General features: G+C 51.2%; 1 protein-coding gene across 26 annotated transcripts in view; it reads right to left on the bottom strand.

The window, feature by feature from the left end:
• Nucleotides 1-20,318, bottom strand: part of LOC143373266 (uncharacterized) — a 157,358-nt gene that overhangs the window by 59,482 nt on the left and 77,558 nt on the right. For 4 of the 26 annotated variants that reach the window (XM_076820354.1, XM_076820348.1, XM_076820340.1 and 1 more), the window contains exon 1: nt 8,325-8,840. The exons of 18 other annotated variants lie outside the window; for them this stretch is intronic. In XM_076820354.1, the coding sequence (XP_076676469.1) occupies nt 8,325-8,487 (163 nt within the window). In that variant the 5' untranslated portion in view covers nt 8,488-8,840. Of the gene's footprint in view, nt 1-5,252; nt 5,290-8,324; nt 8,841-20,318 lie in introns of those variants that run through there. 4 more of the 26 variants (XM_076820366.1, XM_076820361.1, XM_076820355.1 and 1 more) reach the window with 1 other exon arrangement.

Here is a 20,318-nt window from a genome sequence, read left to right on the forward strand (position 1 = left end):
AGAGAGGAAAAAGTCGGGCTCATGATCTTGCTATATTTAAAGTCAATTCTACCTGCTAGTAGCGCTGTAATGGCATTCTATTCCGGGTCAATAACGTTGCATGAAAGACGAAAGTGCTACGAGGGCTCGGAAGCCCCCGAGCTGTGTGATAAAAATTTACATTGGATGTTTTGTCTACCCTATACCTCGTCTGTGATCGTACCATTCGATCGACTTGCTCTTCCTCCTTTATACCCTCCCACTCCAATAGTTTCGTCGATTAATTAAGATCCCCTTGGATCTTCTCTTGTCTCCCAGGATGTTCTCATCGAGTCTTGCACGGGAGCACTTGCGACGGGACGAAAGAGAAAAAAAAGCAGGAAAAAGAGACCTGCATCATCTTCCTCATTACATCAGAGCTCGGTCGTTTGAACAACGATAAATCAGAGGTAGTAAAGTTTTTAGCGTATCATCGACGAGACTCGAGCACCGTCCCAAATAGTTAAAAGCAGCACACGCCAGGGTAATTAGAAGTTAAAGCGAGGGGAACTCGTTAACGTTAACTAATCTCGACGTTCGCATGTGATACAGAAGTTATGCAAAACACTGAAACCAGTTCCCTCTAGTTCACGATCACGCGGTACGAAGTGGATGAAAAAAAAACAGCGACGTTTCGCCGTGAAGAGCGATTTCAGAGGAATTAATTTCAGTTTCTAGGGTTTAATAAACTGAAATCACGCCGGCGACGAGAGGGAGTATGTCTTGCTTAACTGGAGAGCGTCGAGGCTGCGAAAAAGGAGCGAGCAGGCAGCGGAACGTCACTAAATCTACCAGTCGTCCAACGACTTTTTCAGCGCCCACTTGGAACCGTACCAATGGAATCCCGCTGCTACATGCAGCGAGTCGAAAAAAGAGCGCACAAACTCTCTGCTGCACCGAGGAAAAATTATATTGCCCGCCAACGGTTCTTAGCTGTGTTTCCCGACGGTATTAAGGGACGATCGCGAACCGTTCGCGGACGTGTTCCGAGTCGAGAATTTGGCCCCTCCTCAAACGAGCCCAGCCACATTCCCCTTCTTTATTTTCCACATTAACGTCAACAAGTTTCGTGCAACCGAACTGTTTAGGAACATCCAACTTTATCCAAGCATTCAGATTTAATATGGAAAAGGTCCTAAGCGCGACGCGTGTAAATTCTACGCGAAACAAGTGGATAATTCTCGAGAAACTTTCGAACCAGTTCGCTAACGCCCGCGGGCAACTTGGCAGTTTCGAATTTGTCGACGTTCTTTCCCGGTGTTTCCTCGCGTAAAAGGCGAGCAGGTAGACTAAAAAGGCTTTAGTTTTGAAGATTTCCGCAAGGGTTTAATAGTACCAGAATGTACTACGATGTTCTTAACACGAGAGTACATGAAACCTCCTCACCGCGAGAACTATTCCGTCGCCTATCGATTCGCCCATTAGCTGGACGGAAAGAGTTTCGCGGACTAGTTGCAGCCATGATTACTTTTCTTATATTCGTGGAGGATCCTTTGTTCCCGAGGTGGTGAAGTTTGCCAAACACGCGATCCACGGAGATGAATCGTCGGGAGCGAGAAGTTTTCTCAGTCGGTGAGTTTCGATTCGAATTCGTCGACGGCGGTTCATCCTCCAGGACAATCCTGGCTCTTAAAATTTTGGAAAACAGCGAGCGTCGAAATTAAAAGTTCACCCCTGGAAACTTCAACCTGACGCGCCGCTTTGAAAAAAGTTACTTGTCGAAGCTTTCTTCGGCTCGCTACGCAAATTCGAGCTGTTATTCCTGCATCTCCCTCCCAAATACCGAAACCGCTTGCAAGAAGAAACGCCTGCTTCGAACAGTGTCCCAGAAACATTGCCGAGCGCTCCGAGGAGACCAAGGACCGATGGGAGGAAGAAAGGGCCAGAACTAATTAGATTCGTCTGATTTTCAACGAACGTCACGGAAAAAGTATTCGGCTCGGAAACGGGATTCGGCGAGCGTGGCTTTCAGGGGTGAAAGGGCCGACCCTAGCCAGGCGACGATCCAGGATAATCTAGTTGATCCGTTTATGGGGCGGATTTCGATTCAGACCCGGGAAGGTCTCGCGAGATATTGTGTCCCCGTTTGCGATTCAGGAATTTCGGTCCCGCTAACAATGCCTGGATTAAGATGCATAAACGAAGCATCAGACCGTCCCGTTTCCCATTCAGCGAGGCGCAGCTTACACCCTCCTCGCCGTGTACGCGCTGCGCGAGAAGCATCTCGGTTTCCAGGCGGCTCCAACGGCCAGCCGATAAGAATAATGCTGGTATTCCAGCGGAGCGATCGTCGCCTACGGAATTACCCATTCGTTTTCACTCCGCGGGGACGGAATCACTGGCTTCGTTAAGAGTAATCTGACCTAGGGCGCCGACACTGTCAACTGTCTACATACGGTCTCTCCAGACACGCGCACCTTTGCCTTTAGCGCGCTGGTCGGCGGAATGCTTGTGCCAAGAACCCACCGCTGACTGATCTTGGAAGCAGCGCGACATGCCAACAGTTCGTAGAAGTCTCGTCAAAATTCTGGCAGGAAATGTTTGTCCAGAGGCGCGGCGGGGCTCGTCGGGCAACGGGAGACCGTGAACGACGCCAGATCGTTGAAATTTCCACGGCTCATAGGAAGGGAAGCGGATATTACGTGAGCGAGACCGGCGCTAGACAGTGCTGCTCGCGACTACCATCGTGTCGCAACACTTATAAGAACTGTCTGGTCTCACGGGCGTCCGTGGTCGCCACCGGGTCGGCCCGATGAATTATTCATCGACGTTAGATTTCAGATAAATTTCCGGCGGGGAAATTACTTTTGCGGTCAAATCAGCCGTAAAAGATCCAGGCTGGCGGATTCTCGACGGGCCCCTGCTACCAGCGAGCTGCCACGGCGATGGAATAAAAATATCCGAGCGTCACGCGCTATTCACGCGGTAATAAGGCGACAGGGGGGACGGGTGGTGACGCGGTTAGCCAGTTTTCAGGGGCGGTTAGCCAGTTTTCAGGGGCGGTAACGCGCCGCCAATTTCCGTAACTGATCGTTAGGAACGATTACTGTTTCGATCGTCCGTAGCAGGGGCGGACGAAGGCGCATCTCGCGGATACGCGTCAATCATTGTGCCAATCGCGAGCCTTCCACCGACGTCAATCAGCCGAACAATACTTTCCAGCGAGGGCCGGCGCGATTCCTATCGGGCTGACCAACTTCCGAGGAACGTCCGATTTCATCGGCGATATTAATCGACGATGCTCGCGAAATCGCATTACCCGTGGTGCGTGGACGGGCAGTCGAGCCGCGAGACGCTCCCGCTTCCCATGGTAAATTGGCGAGCTTCGTGTCCGTCGTTAAACGCGATTCCATGTACTGGCGAGGGAGCGAGAAAAAGCTGAAACGAGGAAGAGTACCGCGGCCGGTGACTCAGCGATAAGGTATCTTAATCTCGCTCGCGATTATTTGCAGCAGCGGGGCTCGTAAATTCAGCCGAGTACAATACGAGGGGAGCATTGCGCGTGCTGTTATATACCAATGACTGATGAGCGCAAGTACCATTATCGGCGCGCCGTTATCAGGAATTAAACGACGCGAAATGATCGCGTTCTCTGTTCGCTCGTTCGTCTCGGTTTCTCGCTTGTTCGCGCTTGGGTGAAAGTTTGTGTCTGAAGGCAGCTGGGAAGGATCTCTGGGCGAATTTTCAATGTCTCTGTATCGGGGGTGCTGTTTCTTTGCGTCCCACGTTTCGCTTTCGTTATCCCACACCCGTCAGACAACAAAGAAGTCTCCGACGTCTTCTTTGCAACTTCGACAGCTAGCTGCTCATTAACGAGGCCCTGTCCTACCGCGGGCTTATCTGCCAGGACACGTACAACAGACAACCGACCGAACTATCGCGAAAGTCGACGTGAAATATTCGACGAGCACAAAATTAATTGCTCGTCACGGCCCGTCTCCCTTCGCCGCATGGGACACGGGATAAAGTGTCAAGGAGGAGGGCTCCTTCACGCTCCCGAGATCCCCTCGTCTCATCTCGAGCCGCGCGCTTGACAAAGTGCATATGAAATATAACGAGAATGTGGGATGTGCCTGCATCCACCGCGCAATTTCGCACGAACACGTTATTACTCCCATCCGAGGGTGGTTGCGGTGTTGCTGGAAAGGGTCGAATGAGCGCGGAGTAAACTGTCGATCGTCGACTCTCGGGTTCCCTTCGAAACCTCTGTTAATCAAATGGAATTGCAAGTTTTATCGCGAGAAAAAAGAGTAAACATTCCAACCTATTAAGGGGTTGTACTTAGTCAGGCGGCCGAAAAGAGGCGAATATTTGTGAATTTTTTGTGAAGAAGCGGAAGCGTATATTTTTACAGAACTTTTTGCGCTTGAAAGAGCAACATTTAAAGAACATTTGGTAATTTTTTCGTGGAAAAATATTTACGTTTATAATAAAGTAACAACCGACATTCAAGAAGCAGTTTTTAAAGATTTTTTTCGCGTGATTTTTGCACAAAAAATCAGGATTTCAACTTCAAGTAGCCAAAATTGTTTTAAATTAATATTTCGGAAAATTCTCTCCGTCAACATGAGGATACATTAATATACTAACGAAATCTTTTTTGTTTTTTTATTTTAGATAATCTGATTCCTAATAGCAGTGCTCACCGCAAAATCAAATTCTTAAAAATGCTTCTTGGATGTGGGTTGTTACTTTATTATAAACGTAAATATTTTTCCACGAAAAAATTACCAAATGTTCTTTAAATGTTGCTCTTTCAAGCGCAAAAAGTTTCGTGAAAATATACGCTTCCGCTTCTTCAAAAAAAATTCACAAATATTCGCCTCTTTTCGGCCGCCTGACTAGGTATCACCCCTTAACTGGGTCATTCTTTAGTCACGAACGCTTGCAAGTTCACCCTATTTACGCACGGTCCCGAAGTCCCATTTCAGACGGTAACCCTTCCGAGCTTACTACACCGGTGTAGCATACCGCGCATTTGTTAGTTCGCATTACCAGCGGCAGTGGACGGGTCGAAAAGGTGCACGCGACCACCGGCGCGACCCCTTCGACTCACGCGACAGCCAGGTTTTGTAATTACCCGGATCCGCGGGAGTGTTTAATATTAAACGCGATGACGCGGTGCGTGCGTAATGAATTCATTTATCACGGCTCGCCTATCCCTTCCCCGATCGAGTGCCTGCTGCACGGTTAAACTGCGCGGCTGCACTTCTTCGTGGTTTCCCTCTACGTACCACGATTACCCCGGCTGCTCATCCCACTCGCTCTCTACGGCGGCGTACTCACCTGAAACAGAGAAAAACCGTCGAATGTTATTAAAACTGTTGATCGCAACTTGGCGTCGCGTAACGCCTTGTTTTACGCCTCTCGCTAGATAACCGCGAATAAAGGACCGCTTGCAACGCGCTCGTAAATCCCAGATAGCGTCGCGGCCATTAATCGCGCGCGAAAGAACTGCGGCAACAGCGACGCAAAAAGAGGCAGGGAGGTTATCCAGCCATGGCATTTCCACGAACAGACGGGCTCCGGTGAATCGACGATGAAAAGGGGCGATAACGAAGCACGCGAAAATAGAGCGCACTTGATCCGACACCACCGTTGGATCGTTCCATGGTAATTGTTAATCACGAGATAAATCAATCCACGCCCCAATTAATGATCCCATCGTTTCTGATTCACGCAATTCCGCCAGGGCTATCTTCGGCGAAGCTGATTGGTTCGTCGCCCGGCCACGATGCCACCCCCGCACTGGCTTTTAATCCGTTTTAATCCCCTACGCTACGAAACTCGGGTCGACTGCAACTTTTCATTTCCGATCGCCGTTGCCAGCTTCGAACGCTGACCAGAAGCCCTACCGCCTGGCTCTTCCCTACGGCAAGCGGAGAAACGCCAGGAGACAGAAACCAGATTATAGGAATATCTTCGAGGTCCGTCGGGTATCGAGTCTCAGTTAAAAAAAAAAAACGAAACGATTCTCAGTTGTGTATCGTCAGTCATCCGTGGAGGTTTCTCGCTGAAATCTCCCGTTTTCCTTTCTCGATTTATGAGAAGAAAAAGTCGATCAACAAACAGTACCCGTTAGAAATGTTCTGATACATCGCACACGATGATTCCTTTCCTTTTTCTTTTTCCTTTCTCTCCAAATTTAGGTACAGAACCAATGGAGGTCGAGACTAATATTCTCGTGGGCCATTCTCTTGTAGACCCTATTAAACTTTCCGAAAAAAAGTCGAGCGCGTGGTGTAATCACCAACTGTCCGCGAAAGCAATCAAACCCCGCGAAAAGTTCGTGAAAACCCGGGGAACGGTGTCTCTCGAGCGGCGATAACTCGCGTATCCTCGCGATTCACAGACGACGCACGGTTCGTATCGACGAGACGAATCGAAGCTTCAGAAGCAGCGATGACTGTCGAACGGCGAGGGGTGGGAGGGTCGTTTATCAAACGCGATTCGCGAGGCGGACTTTTTAGCGCGTGACATCAGCAGATCTATTAGTCACGGGCCTGGCGATGAGTTCTTCTCCGGCTCGACGCGGCCGTGTGCAGCAATTACGACGAATCGCGAAAAGGAAACGACCGCTCCGCGTAAGGGTAAACAATGTCGGGGTAACGTTACTTTTCGCGGAAACCTTTCATCACGTTTAACGAGAAAAATCCAGCGAGCCACGTCGTTCATCGCGGTCTGGCCCGTTACGCGCCAAATGTAACTGCCTCTCCATTCTCCATAATTGAAACGTCGAAAATCTTTAACTGTGTAGGTGGAAGGACTGCTACGGAAACAGAAACACGACTCGCGTAACGATCTACTTTGCGCAGATCGCTCAACTGCGCGTTTGATCTACGAAATTCTTACAAGGGAAGATCCCGAACCCGAAAACTTAAAAAATTCTGAAACTTTGTGAATAAGTAGGGCATTTCCTCCTGATCACAACGCAATTTTTGTTTGCTGCCCAAATTCACTCGAAGGGGGTAAAATTAACCCCCGAAAATTCGACTATTTTCCGATTTTGTGTTATAACTCGCGAAATGTAACAGATAGAAAAAAAGTTTCAAGACAAAAGTTACTTCTTTTAATTAGATCTATCATTTGGTAAAAGAATTATTTTACAGTTCACGAGGTATAATAAAAAATCGGAAAATAACCGGATTTTCAGGGGTCAATTACACCCTCTTAGAGTGAATTTCGGCAGCAAATAAAAATTGCGTTGTAATCTGGGTGAAATTCCTTACATATTCATGAAGTTTCGGAATTTTTTGAATTTCCGGGTTCGGGCTGTTCCCTTGTTAGTTACCGAGCGGGTGAGAGAATCCCTGGAGCATGAAAGAATTGAAGAATCCTTCTACCCCGCACCGAAGCAATTCTGCCGAAGGGAACCGTGACAGACACATCTGTGAAGTGGCTATTCATTCGGGAGTCCCGAAATTACGCTCACTGTTAACCAGCACAGTGCTATTCTCTTTATAAATCGTTTCCATCGGCCGGAAACGCGGTTCCACCTCTCGAGGCGCGATCCTCGCAGCTTCGATTCCACCGGGGAATACCGAAAGGAATACTGATCGTGGGCGTGTCCTAAGCCAGGCTTAGGGCCCGAGACTGGCTGGCTCTCTCGTGGAACGAGCAAAAGCCCGGCTTAATGGTGTATATCCATCTCCTTTCTAGGGAAACGCGCGGTCGCTGGAGCGACGTCTTCAATTGAGAACATCCAGCGGACCCGCCAAACAGAATTACACGGAATATTTTATCCGGCTAGCTAACGAAGAAGCTCGCAGCCCCCGCCGGCTTTGTCCGGGCTTCGAGTTCACGCCACGAAGCCAAGTCGATCGTTAACGCCGCGTAGAAGGTTCGATCGTCATCCTCCGCTCATAAGCATAACACCGCTCCGTGAGTGGAATAACCAGCGAATTCGACGCCGGGGCAACCTTCGCGAGCTCCGAGGCTCGACCAACCTCGCAAATCGCCCGCGCGTGTCTTCGATTCTCTACAATACGATTATCCCCCACGTTCCCTAACCGCGTTAACAAATTACGCGAAACTCTGGCGCGCAAGAGCCCCCGAACACCGTGGTCCCGCGTACGCTCTCCGCAATTTTGAGAAATCGGTAGCGGCCGAACGATCGAGACCCGCGTCAGAACGGTCTGAAACGTTCTCCCTTTCAACAACTCGCTTCTCCCTGGATTTCCAGAGGCTATTTCTCCTCGGGGGATTGCGTCGCAAAGTGTGCAGCGCGTGCCGATGGGCGCGTGTCGCTTCCTCCGTTTATATTTAAATGATCACCGACGGTCGCAGGACGTAACTTCTAAATGTACCTTCGTGGAAGTGCACCTTGCGGAGAGGTCGATGCCTCCCGTTTTCTTGGGCGGGCAGGTCGTGCGGCCCCAGGTTCTCCCTCGACAGCGAGCTCACCAGGATCCCCCTGAGAGTCGCGAGGGTGCTGCTCGGTATCTCCCTGTTCATATCGTCCGCTCCCATATCAACGGAGGTTCACCAGTACCGACACGCTGGTCATCGGTTACCCACATCCGATCCAAGGCTCCAACAAGTATTAATGTTTCTCATGGTTCACGACTTCGAAATCGTGCTCTCGTCGCTTCAGAGATGCGTGGCGCGCTTCGACGGACGCGAAGCGACCTGATCTCTGTCGGAGAACGATCGATATACAACGAACGAAGTCACACTTTCCTCTTTTGCTCCTCTTGCTCGGCATGGGTCAGATTCAATTGATTTCTTGGAACGGCTCTTGGATCCGATGGAGTGCAAACAGTGGTCGACTGTGAATATCGAGGCGTGATCGAGCGAACGGACGCCTCTTTTCACCGGGACGTACGCGAGGTCGTAACTGGCTTCTTCATAGGCCGTCGACGACGGTCACGAGCGCGCGTTGCGTCACCATGTAAATTTAATCGGCTGTTTAGCGGCTGATAGCCCGCTTTCGATGTGCAGCTAAAGGTCGCGTGCAGCCGCGCGTACGACGGCGGAGCACCGGGCCCAACGATATCGATCCGCCTATCCGCGCTCGCAGCCCGCGTCCGCTCGGAAAATCGACACCATCGTCGCCCCGTAGAAAGTACCTTTCTCCTCGAGCGATTTAGAAATTCCGTCGGCAAGCTTTTCCCCAGGGGAAACATCGGTGGCCGCGCGAGCACGCGACGCACCGTGACCAGACACTTTGCTTCGATATTCCTACGGGCACACAGACATAAACACAGACACAAAACGCACAGTCCACAGTTGCACGCTGAACCGGGCACTTCTAACGCGGCTCGATTTCGAATTTCCCGGGCGCAATGGTCGCGGATTCGGGAGGTCGATCGTAGCGCGAGGGGGGCGACGCGAACACTGAACTACGACGACGAACTCTTTGTTTATGGAGCTCGCGTTCGGACGAGAACGATTAGCGAGAAAGCATCGATTCCCAGACGGAATTGCGACGGCGAGCAGACTACTCGGTGGAACATGCACGACCGTGTGACTTGCTCGAGAAGCCACAGGTCCCTCCTCGCTGGCAAAGTCTTTCTTGCTCCTTCCTCGGGCTTCTCCCACTTCTCTGTCGGTCTGATTCGACGGACACTCGTTGGATACGTACACCTTCGGCAACGCGCCGTGTCTCGCACTCCCGTCTGTCGTCTCTACCTGGGACGGAGTGGGGACAGGTGCGCTCGTCTCTTGTCTCCGTATCGCGGGACTGCGTGCCAGTTTATCTGCACGAGGGCAGCGTTCGTCAAAGAATGATAATTTTCATATCGAACTTTCAAACGTCAATGCATAGACGATGAGTTACGCTGCATTGCGACGAATCTAAACGCTGCGGTTGTTACGGATTATTCGTAGCAGACTGTGCCAGTAGATTGAGTACGTTCTAGTCAGCCCTATGTGCCAGCCTTTCCTCTACTGTGCGCCAGTATTCACCGAAACCTTTCGATAACGCATTTCTGCTGGTGATATATTTATCGTATATTTATCTTATATTTGAGACTGAGATCTGCGTGGGTTATTAGGATCCAGAAGGCTTCATTGAACGTAATTTATATACCAAATGAGCGCGTGCAGGAGTGAAGGAACGATCTGGCTTCTGAAGCTAGTAGATAATCCGTCCTGAGTCAGACACAGCGTCACTGAGACCCTCTGGGATCTCAGGATGGACAGATGCTACTTTTCCTCTGTATTTATCCTCAATCTCGTGCTACAATTAGAGTTGCAAGATTGTACAGGTCTCGAATAGATTAATAGCTGCAGCGAGCGTCCAGCAAACGGACAGTGTTCCGGTCCACTAAACCGCGGGACCGTCTGCTTTACTACCTGCACTTATACTTATAATACTTCATCTTCCTGTTTCTCCCATATCAATTACGTGATTACGCTCTAAGAGTTCAATTTGTTCCCTCTGAAGCGGCACCGCATCGATCACGTCCGCTTAAAAACGTGAAGCTAGACAGATTTCAGCAATGAATAAAAGAAACAAATGTTCCACTCCGCTACGTGATTTATTCAAACCCCCGCGTATAAACACTCGCAGCACTTGCGTCATGGATTAGCCATCTAAACGCGAGTAACATTGAAATTTACAGGAGGCCTTGCATTCCCTTTGTTAAAAATAGACCGAACTCGACCGTCGATATTCTCCGCTTGATCCTCCTCGATCCGTGATCTTAGCGCCTCGTTTTACACGCCTCTATCCTCGCGGCTGGATAAAAACAGGTGACGCGAGCGTGCGTGCCTCGCCTCGATATTCAAATTATCTCGCCGACCGGCGACATTGGAGCGTTTTCCAGGATCGCGTGGCGCTCGTTGTCGTTGCCGCGATAACGATAACGACTCGTTTAGCCACGTGGAATTCCGCTCGCTGCGGTTCTCCGGTCGTTCGCGCCCCGAACAGCTAGAAAAGAGTCCTGCCAGATTCGCGTGGAACGACGACGCTCACTTTTTACCGCGTACAGGGCAGCCGTGCGGAAAGACGAAAACGGCCTTTAAAGGTAACGTCACTCTTTCATTCACGAGGAATCGAGGGAACGAAACGGTCCGCGAAATACCGCCGAAGGGGAAATAACTGGGTTGCCGCGTTTTATCCTTTGAACCCGTTGCGCGTCTCCTCGGTTGGTTAAACACCGCGCAGATCGAAGCCGCAAAGACGCCTGTCGCTGTCGAAGCAGCGTGGAATTGCGTGCAGCTTGATTTAAGAAGGCGAGGCAAGGAGTGCTGGGCTGGTCGTCCCAATAATGAGAAGAGATCCCATCTTCCATCGTCGCGTAGAACTGGCAATTTGTTGTGTCGCCAGATCGATGCCTCCGCCCTGGTTAATTAAACAGACGCGCGAGCTTAGTCGCAGTAATCGCGTGATTTTGCTAAGTCAATGTTCGAGCGCTCGCGACTGAAAGGGCAGCCCGGGGAATGGAAGACGATTCCCTTACGGATGAACTTTGCCTTATCTTTCATCTGGGTCATCCAAGTCGCAAGCTCCAGTTGTTAGCTTTGCTGGGCTACGCGCCCTTTGTCCAGAACGATGAGAAGAAGTATATGAAGCGTGCACAGGTAACGGGGATAAACAGGAAGCCGGGGTAGGCCAGTTGCACGATCGTCGCGGGCATTCGACGACATCTTCGCCGAGCAGTATTGCAATTAAGGGGCAATTAAGCTGAGTTTGGAAGCTGCGATCGCTGCCAGCCTTTGACCACGGATGATCTAGCATCGCATCGTGCTATCAGAGCGATATCTCTTTGTAATCACGTCCCACACAGGAACGCACTCGTCCGTGAACAACGTAAATCATCCGTAAAGCGCGAATCGCCCGTAAGTAACCATCGCCCCGGTCGCAGGCTGACCCCATAAACAAGAACGGAAGCGAGGGATTTTTTTCGTGTCAAATGGCCTCGTCTCGCCCCCTCGGGCCAAGAACGCAATTTGTAAACTCCATGGCGATGGACAAGCCGACGACCGGCTCCCACACCGACGTCCACGGATCGATTATTCTATGTCTTCTAATTCCACGAAGATTACCAAGCAATTTCCGGGGTTGGTCGTCATTTCTCGTGGCCCTGGCGATAATCTAGCCACGAAACGGGACCGTCCACGATGCCTGCTAGTCGAGTTATCGCGAATAGAAAGCGCCGATGCGTGGAAATCTGAAATCATCCATGAACTCGGGTCGACTGTAAATAATGCTCCATGGGAACGTCTCGAAACGCGGCCAGCGATGCCCCCGACGCTTAACGACGATGCCTAACTTCGTCGCGCAGAACATAAATGGAATACTATTGATATCGAGATTAGCGACAACCAGCGTAAAACAGCTTAAACGATGGCGAATGGGTGTGGCTCGGCGTCGATTGCTTCCACGAAACCTAATCCAACCGCCCAGCCGCATCTCCTCCTCGTTCGTATTTCGCGTGGAAGACGGAAAAAAAGGGAGAACCGTCGCAACAAATGACTTGGTAATTGAGGATAATTACGGCAGGGGAGAGCGCAGCGAGTATCAACGGCGAATCGTCGGATTAAAAACGAGGCTCGAGGACGCTCTCGAGCTACGTGCCGGGCTCGGAAAAAAGGCGCGCAGAACGCGATTGCGGAGAGAGCGAGGCGCGTTACGAAGCGCATTTTATGCACTCGACGCACCGTAGACCGGCGTAGACGACGCTGTCGTGGTGGCGATGCCGGCGGTGCTCCGCGATGATAATGACCATGAAACGAGGCGGCGGCGTACGCGAACGCGGCGCGCAAAAAGTGGCATCGCCTGAAATGGAAGGGCTCGGCGAAAAACCGCGTACAAAGGCGAACTTAAGAAGCTCGCTGGGCGACTCTTTGATCGCTGAAAGCAGCCACTTCGAAAGGGGGGAGAGAGGAGCTGACCCCCTTTTTTTTCATTCAGTCGGTCGAACCTGCAGGCGATTTTCACTGTGACGCGGACGATCTTTGGCGAGTGGTTCTACCAAGGGACGGGCTCGCAAACGAGGGAAAACACGCGAAGGAAGTCGGCCGCGAGAGTAGGTGACAGGAGACACCCCCTTTGCGACAGACTTTCTGCGCGAGGCAAAAGGAAGATGGGAAATGACGGGGTGGAGACTGTGGAGAAACGCGTTTCAATGACTAAGAGGTAGCTACTTCACGACTGAGATAAGGAGGCTTAATGGACGTCCCGTGAGTTGCCCACTATCTCCTCTATCACATCTCGCGTCCACAATCCTCTACTTTGTAATTACCATATTATTTTAACAGAAAAATTAGAGACAGGAAGAAATCCCGGTTGAATCCTCAGCGACCGGATTACCCTGTCTCTGTTCTCTCTGCGTCATTAATCAGTTAAACGAGATTCGATTCTCCTCTCCGCCGCAAGGGAAACAATTAACGTCACCTGTCTAATTCGGCGAGAAGAAATTCCTTTCCGACACAGTAAAACACGCCCATTTACGTCAGCGGGATTTCACGCTGCTGCGACGGGATAGAAACATTTCTACTTTCCCGAAACAGCCCGCCCTTTAAAAGGAGGTTCTTCCTGGAAGAAACTAGCTGGCTTCTCGGCGAGGAAGCCGACGGTGCACACCGATAGCGCGCCGTTACGCAAGAGATTTGTCTCAGGCCGACGTCATTTCGCGTCGACGCGATTTATACGCCTCCGAGTTGCGAGGCTGGTATTCCTGACGTCGATTTCTTGCGGCTGGCTGGCCTTGCAATGCCGCACGCGATGCAAAGCGTCTCTGGTATTAGAACCAGCATCCACCTGCGAACGGCCACCGACGATGGCATCTTGGCTTTTGTGGCGGACGACACACCTTGCCGTACGGACGCTAGCATTGGCGTCTGCCCCTTCGAAGCATCCCTGAAGCCATAAGGGTCCTCTTCGATCATCAGTCAGGACTTAAAGAAATTTGGAGAAGCCGTGAAACTAATACGAAAGATCCAGGGAACACTTCTTCCTACACCTTCCATAAATGGCACTCTCGTCTTGCTGCCTACACGTTTCCTCTTGTCACCTCGATGTTACCAGCCTCTTGACCTAGAACGATCGCACTTGCTGCCTACGCTGGTCAGTCGTTTAGAATACTGGAGTTACGGAAAGCTGCCAATAACCCAGATAGCTAGGATCTACACCCACCACTTGCACGCACCACCATCTTCTGGAATCGACGACGATGCAAGGTGCCCGGCGTCAAACGTTATTTGCTCGCGGCAATTTGTCCTCGCAGAAGATGCTAATGGGCCGCGGGAAACTACCCGGGGCTGTGACAAAAGGCCATCAAGATAATTACCAAAGAACCGGCGAAAAATAGGAACGCCAGGGAGCCGCGTTAAGCGTGAACTTGGCGAGATCTATCGGCGCGGCGCCGTGGCAAGTTCGTAAAAGAGCCATTAGGAAGTTTCGCCGAGGGCGCCGGGAACTTTGGCGCTGCATCTTAATCTCCCGTTTTCACGGATCGTCGATACCCTCGGTGCCATTTAAAATTCTAATCCCAGGGGCTGTTTTCGCCCCGCTGTTGCGAAAATGGGCTGCTCTTAAGTCATGCGTCGCTGCGCCAGCACGGCAGCCACCACCCCCCCTACCGCGATTCCGCTGGGCGAGGCGAGCAATATCAGGCAAAAATGCTCTGCTCTTTTCCTTTCGAACTGTTCCCCGTAAAAGTTTCATAATTCCATGAACTCCGCCGATTTTCGTAACTCGGGCTTGCAGGAGAGCTTTCCGGCAAAGTTCCTCTCGGAATCCGACTTTTCACTCTTCGGAGACGACGGTGGTCGACGCGAATTAAGGCGAGGATTAATCGTCGCTTCGTGCGTTCATCGATGTATAATTATTGGTGCTTCTCCCCGGTGCTCTCTGAAAACTTGCCGCACCAATGCCACCAAGGTTGCACGCGCATTCCTCGGGCTCAGCGCAGCAGAAACGCTCGAGCGCTTCCTCCGAGCTCGCCGTTTCGGTAGCATTCCCTCGTGCATTTCGTATTCGTTCGAACTGCCGCCACACGTGGCCGTAAAAGCCACCACCGGAAACGTAAGGGGAAGCGAGTCGTTGCGGATCCAAGGTGCCGAATGGAAAGTTACGGTGCTGGGGAGTTCGCCGCGATTACGAGGCCACTCGTATGCAAGTCGCGGGCCACACGCGTGCGTTCCGCGCCGGGATCTCTTCGAGCGCGTGCAGACGCGGAATGCGAAATCGAAGGTGCTTTCGGGGCACGCGAGACCGTCCAAATGCAGAAGATTTCTCCCGCGGCGAGGCAGCAGAGATCGAGAGAAGAGACTGGTCTACGAGCGGCGTACAGGTCGTTTCATAATTCGCGCGAAAGTTAGGGCAGCCTCGATTTGTCTAGGCTCGATCGTTGCGCGGCGCATGAAAGTCGTTAATTATTCCGCGACCGGAGCGAGCCGCACGTGCCAACTACAAAGCCGTATAACCAGCCAGCGTTGTTTCCAGCGGGCGTCGGATTTCACCTTTCAAAGCGATGTTCGCTCGCATCGAAGGACGAAAATACCGGCGTGTCGTTTGCGTAATACTCTTCCTCCTTTTTTCGCGAGTCAGGTTCTTGTGCAACAGCCTATTAAAACCGAACTGCAACGCTCTAAGATGGTGTGTCCTGTCCTCGCGGTACACTGCAGATGGCCGACACACGTCGCGACCGCCGTAGCGTACATTTAAGGAGAATCTACAGAAAGTTTCGCGTAAGAAGCGTGTGCTCCCTTCGCTTCTTAGACCATTAAATCGAATGCGATTGCATTAGGCTCCAGCGAGATTGCTAATTTGCGACTGGCTCCAATCTTCACCGATTAAAGTCACTTTTTAATGGCCGCCTGATCCTAGCTCGATCCTCGGCTCTGCAATGAACGATGAGTCGTGAAAGTGAAGGAGGCCGAGGAGGAACGTCAGAGATGAAGGACCGGGGGACGCCGCGCGATTATTCAATTTCAGATAACGCGAGGAGACGTGGCAGCCGATAGATCCGTGTACGATGCGCGTCATGCATCGAGGATGCAGCGAATGCACATGCAATCGCGGGCTCTGGCTATTACCGTGTTTAGGCGCTGGAGCGGTGAAACGTTTTACATAACTGCAAAGCCCAGCTGCCTTTCCGTCACTCTTACCCTGAACTCTTTTACGGCCTGTCGCTTTAACACGTTGCTCCTGCTAAATGCTTCGATTCTATTCTGTCCTTTGAATTCTGCAAGCTATAGGTTCCAAGTACGATTTCCCTGCACGAGGAAAGCTAGAAGTTTACTCCGAAATGTGTACACAGTGTCATGAATGCACCAGTGACCTGGCGAGAGCCGCATTCCTGGTGCAATCCTCGTAGCGCGTAACAGCGAGACGTTAATAAATAGGTTGCAAGAATTACTGGACCGGAACACGAGCTTCGAAGCTATTCTTTGCCAAGCGACTGCCCCGCCAATCGAGCTATGCGGCTCGGATGCAGATTCTTCCTCTGATCCGAACGTCAACACGCATTGTCACTCGAGGCGGGGCGTCGCGCGACTGCTTCGAAGTCTGACGCCGTTTCCTAGATAGCTGCTCCCAACGATCGCGCCTCGCCAATTTAAATCAGGAGGAATTTACATTATGAATTCATCGACGCGACTTTTTTCCCGCGCGGCTGACCGTTCATTCTCCCAGTGGCAGTAATAGTCGAGGAGCCAGTGCTGGAATCGCTGGAAAACGCGTTCGCTGGCATACAGTACAGGCCAAATAAAGAAAGCCGTCGCGGTTTCGTACCGTATGAAAGTGAAAACGACCCGTTGCAAAGAGGGAAAGGCCCCCACTCTGGTCGAACATTCGCGGAGACAGATTCAATGCTACGCTCTTCGGCGTCAATCGCCCTTGTCTAAAGCCAACGAACTAAAAAGACGACACGCGTGCTTCCTCGGGGAACTACGGACAAAGCGTAGAACGGTTCCTGGAAGAGAGCGGCGAAGAAGGTTGCATAATCAAGCGGTGATCAGTGGCGCGTTATGGCCGACGCGTTAACGCGAGCATGTCGTTGGAAAAGATGTCGCGAATGAAAAAGGGATCTCGAATTCGAAGGATATCGGGTTCGTAGATGGAAAGTAAGAGGTGTCAACGGGCCGTGGGTTTCTCACGACGATACCTTGACGAACCTGCAGCTCGGGGAAGCGAGAGTGAAGCTCTACACCGCCGCAAGAACGCGTAACGTGCCTCGGATCCGATCTGTTCGCGATGGCTGCTACTCCAGAGGAAAAGGAACGGCAGACTCGCGCAAGGACGGATTTCCTTTAAAACCCGAACAAAAAAAACACTGAGATCTCTATCGGAAACAAGCTCGAGGTTGGAGCAAATAGATCCGCTCTGGCTCTCAGAGCCTTTGAAGATCGGAGGAGACTCGGGACGACCAAACGGCTCGCATTTACATGCAGGATAAAACGAGTCGTTCAGCCTTTAAGGGATCGCCGATTAAAAGCCACGCGTCCGGTTTCACTCGCAGGGGGCACGGCCGCCTAGCGGCATTGGCCCGCGAAGATCGCCGACTGCGTGTTTACTCACCTGCAATCTCTGTATCGGAAGAAGGTCTATTTACAGCGGAGGGGATCTTTCGCGACAGATCTAATCCCGGGGAGCCTGAATGCCTGGAATCGGATTAAGTGAACGCTGAGTGACAATCTCAGGTAATAGCCAGGCAAGGAAATTGAGTAACTATGCAAATTTTCCCTCCCGATTCTGCCACTCTGCCGCGACAGGGCTCGCGCGGAACCAGCGGGCCAATTAGCAGTCGAATGCGCGATAACAGAGGGCCAACAGGTTGCGCGACGAATAAAGTGACTGCGTTGCGTCGAGGATTATAACTAATTAGAGATTGACAAGCAACGATGAAACTATGCTGCGACCCTTAACTTCCCATTGACCCAATAGTATCACCACGTGCCAAGTAGCTTAACTCTTCAATATCGCAGACCCGCACGCGCATCTGTACGTACGTTCGCAAATTCGGAGGCATAGAAATTCTGGCCACTGGTTTGCCGTTCCTTTGCGCTTCCTATATATCAGGATCGTGTCTCAAAGAGCGTTATCATCGAGTTAATTCCCTCTCAAAGGAGTTCCAGCGAGGCTCAACGTACGATTGCTTGATATAAGCGGCGTTTTCGTGGACGTCTCATTAAGGATCGCTGGGACGTTTCGGCGAGGTCTAAGTGGCGATGAGAGTCGGCGGGAGATGTTGCTCGCGGCGCGTAAATGGTTCGTTAGCGGCGCGGGTGCGTGGTCGGCCTGAGACGCGCTTTACGGGGATGTTTTTTCGATTCGGTCGGTGGCGGGTGCCGGGCGCGCCTCGCTGTTAATTCGCAGCGGCACAGGGAAGCAATTTAAAAGCTCACGGTGAGCAAGCTTTCGAGATTTTAACGCGACCAGCCTCGCTACGTGGTCACGATTAATTTCGGATCGATGTTGGCTGCCGCCGCTTGACAATGTTACGTAATAACTTTCCGCGCCAGGCTGGCTCGCGCGGGCCGTTTTCCCATGTCGTTGCATCAATCGAGTCGGTCCAATCGATCCTTAAAACGCGACACGTTAGAGTTAGGAGACGAAAGGAATAACGCGAGAAGCTACCACTTAATTGTTAATAAAGAAATATATGTGTAACTTGATCACAAAACTCACAAGTTTAATTACTCACGGCAAAGAGCGAGCCAGAATTGCGAGGCAGAGTAGAAGGCTTAGCGACACGTGTCACACCTACGCTGCGAAAAAGCTGGAACCCCAGAGCGATTGCATATCGCGCGCTCGTCAAAGCATCGCTCGCGTCACAGACGCAATTTAATTAAACGTTACTCTCCATTACGCGGCAGGAACGCGGGGAATATTATATTTCGCTGGTAAGCTACCCCTCCGATTGACGAGCACTGAAATGGGCCGCGCGATTCAAGCTCCGCGCGTTCAGCCAGAAAAATATAAATCGGATATTTTAAGCCCGAGCTGTCCACGCGGCCGATCGATGCGCCGTTAATTGTGCTCCATCCCCATTTTCCGTCTATTCGTTTTCATGGCCGCATGCGGAAACCGAGGACGGCGGGGATGTTCCCTGTCCTCCGCCGAATTCACGGGGGAAAATGGAGTTTACCCTGTGCGCAACGGCTTCAATGAGATCGGTGGTCGAACGCTAGATCAGACCAAAGTTTCCATGCCCGAAAAACGTACCGCAAAATTCCAAAGCCAGGCAGTTTTAATGGCCAGGAAGACTACTCCTCCAGGCTTTTCCAGAGTTCCCATTGTTCAGAGGACTCCTGGTCCCAGGAAGCTCCGCGAACCAGTAATCTGTCAGATGTCCGGGCCACGCGGAAATCCGGGATTTCGATGTGTACAACCTCCCTTTTCGTCATCGTTTCAAGCATTTCATCCGATATTTTCGTTCCAAGTCAGAGACACGAGGGAACTAAATTTCTGTTGGACTTTATGCGTGAATTCAGTATTAGAATTTGGTGTACGATAGATGGTATTAGCATATTCTGTCGCCGGTTGTATACTTTAATAGTTTCGTATTAAAATTTCACAGACTCCATCTCCATCCATATCTCTCCTCTGTTACAATCTGCCTATGTATATCCCATCCCTCACCCCCTGTCAATATACTCCTTAATCTTCCCACCTGCTCCTCTCTTCCACAACTCGCCCCTACAATACCTCATAGAATATGTATCCAAGCAAAAGTTGGGAAAGCACTTCTGAGCGTGCAACGTCCAGTTACCAAGAATTGCATTTGTAATCAGGCGACAAGGTGGCCTTTAGAGTTGCCCGGCAGAAGAAGGCATGTCCACGGTTTCCGTGCATCTCGCGCAACGTGGAAGCTCGAGAAGAATCGGAAGCCGTTGGGGCGACGCGCGGCATCCTCCTAATTGCGTTAAGGTTCGTAACCAGCAGAGCCATTTCTAAGTAGCTGCGGGCGGTTTAAGGTTTTCCCAATAACGCCTGGGGCCACGTCTTCGTCCCTTGTCCATAGACACTCGTCTTTGTCCACGAATCGCTGCGCTTCGACCTCCGTCCCTGCGCGATGCATAATGCATCTACGTGATCAAAGATCCCAGCGGACGTGCTTCATAAGCGATTGTGCGCGGTGTGTCCCATTAAAAGCAATTAGCGAAACGCCAATTAATATTCGGCGAGCTTTCTCACTGGACCATGTGGACGGTCTGAAAATTTGTTCGCGACAAAACCAATCTCCTCTACAAATTAATATCGACGAAGACCAAGAGGGTAGAAGTCCAATCGCGGCTGCCAATGAATTTGCCAATGAATTCGTTAACCTTCCCTGAGGCGAGCGACTGAATCAGTTCCCCACACGAGCCTTCGCATAGATCTCTGCGTTTCTTCCTAAACGTCTCCT

Source organism: Andrena cerasifolii, chromosome 9, assembly GCF_050908995.1.
Source record: "Andrena cerasifolii isolate SP2316 chromosome 9, iyAndCera1_principal, whole genome shotgun sequence".
Taxonomy (NCBI): Eukaryota; Metazoa; Arthropoda; class Insecta; order Hymenoptera; family Andrenidae; genus Andrena; species Andrena cerasifolii.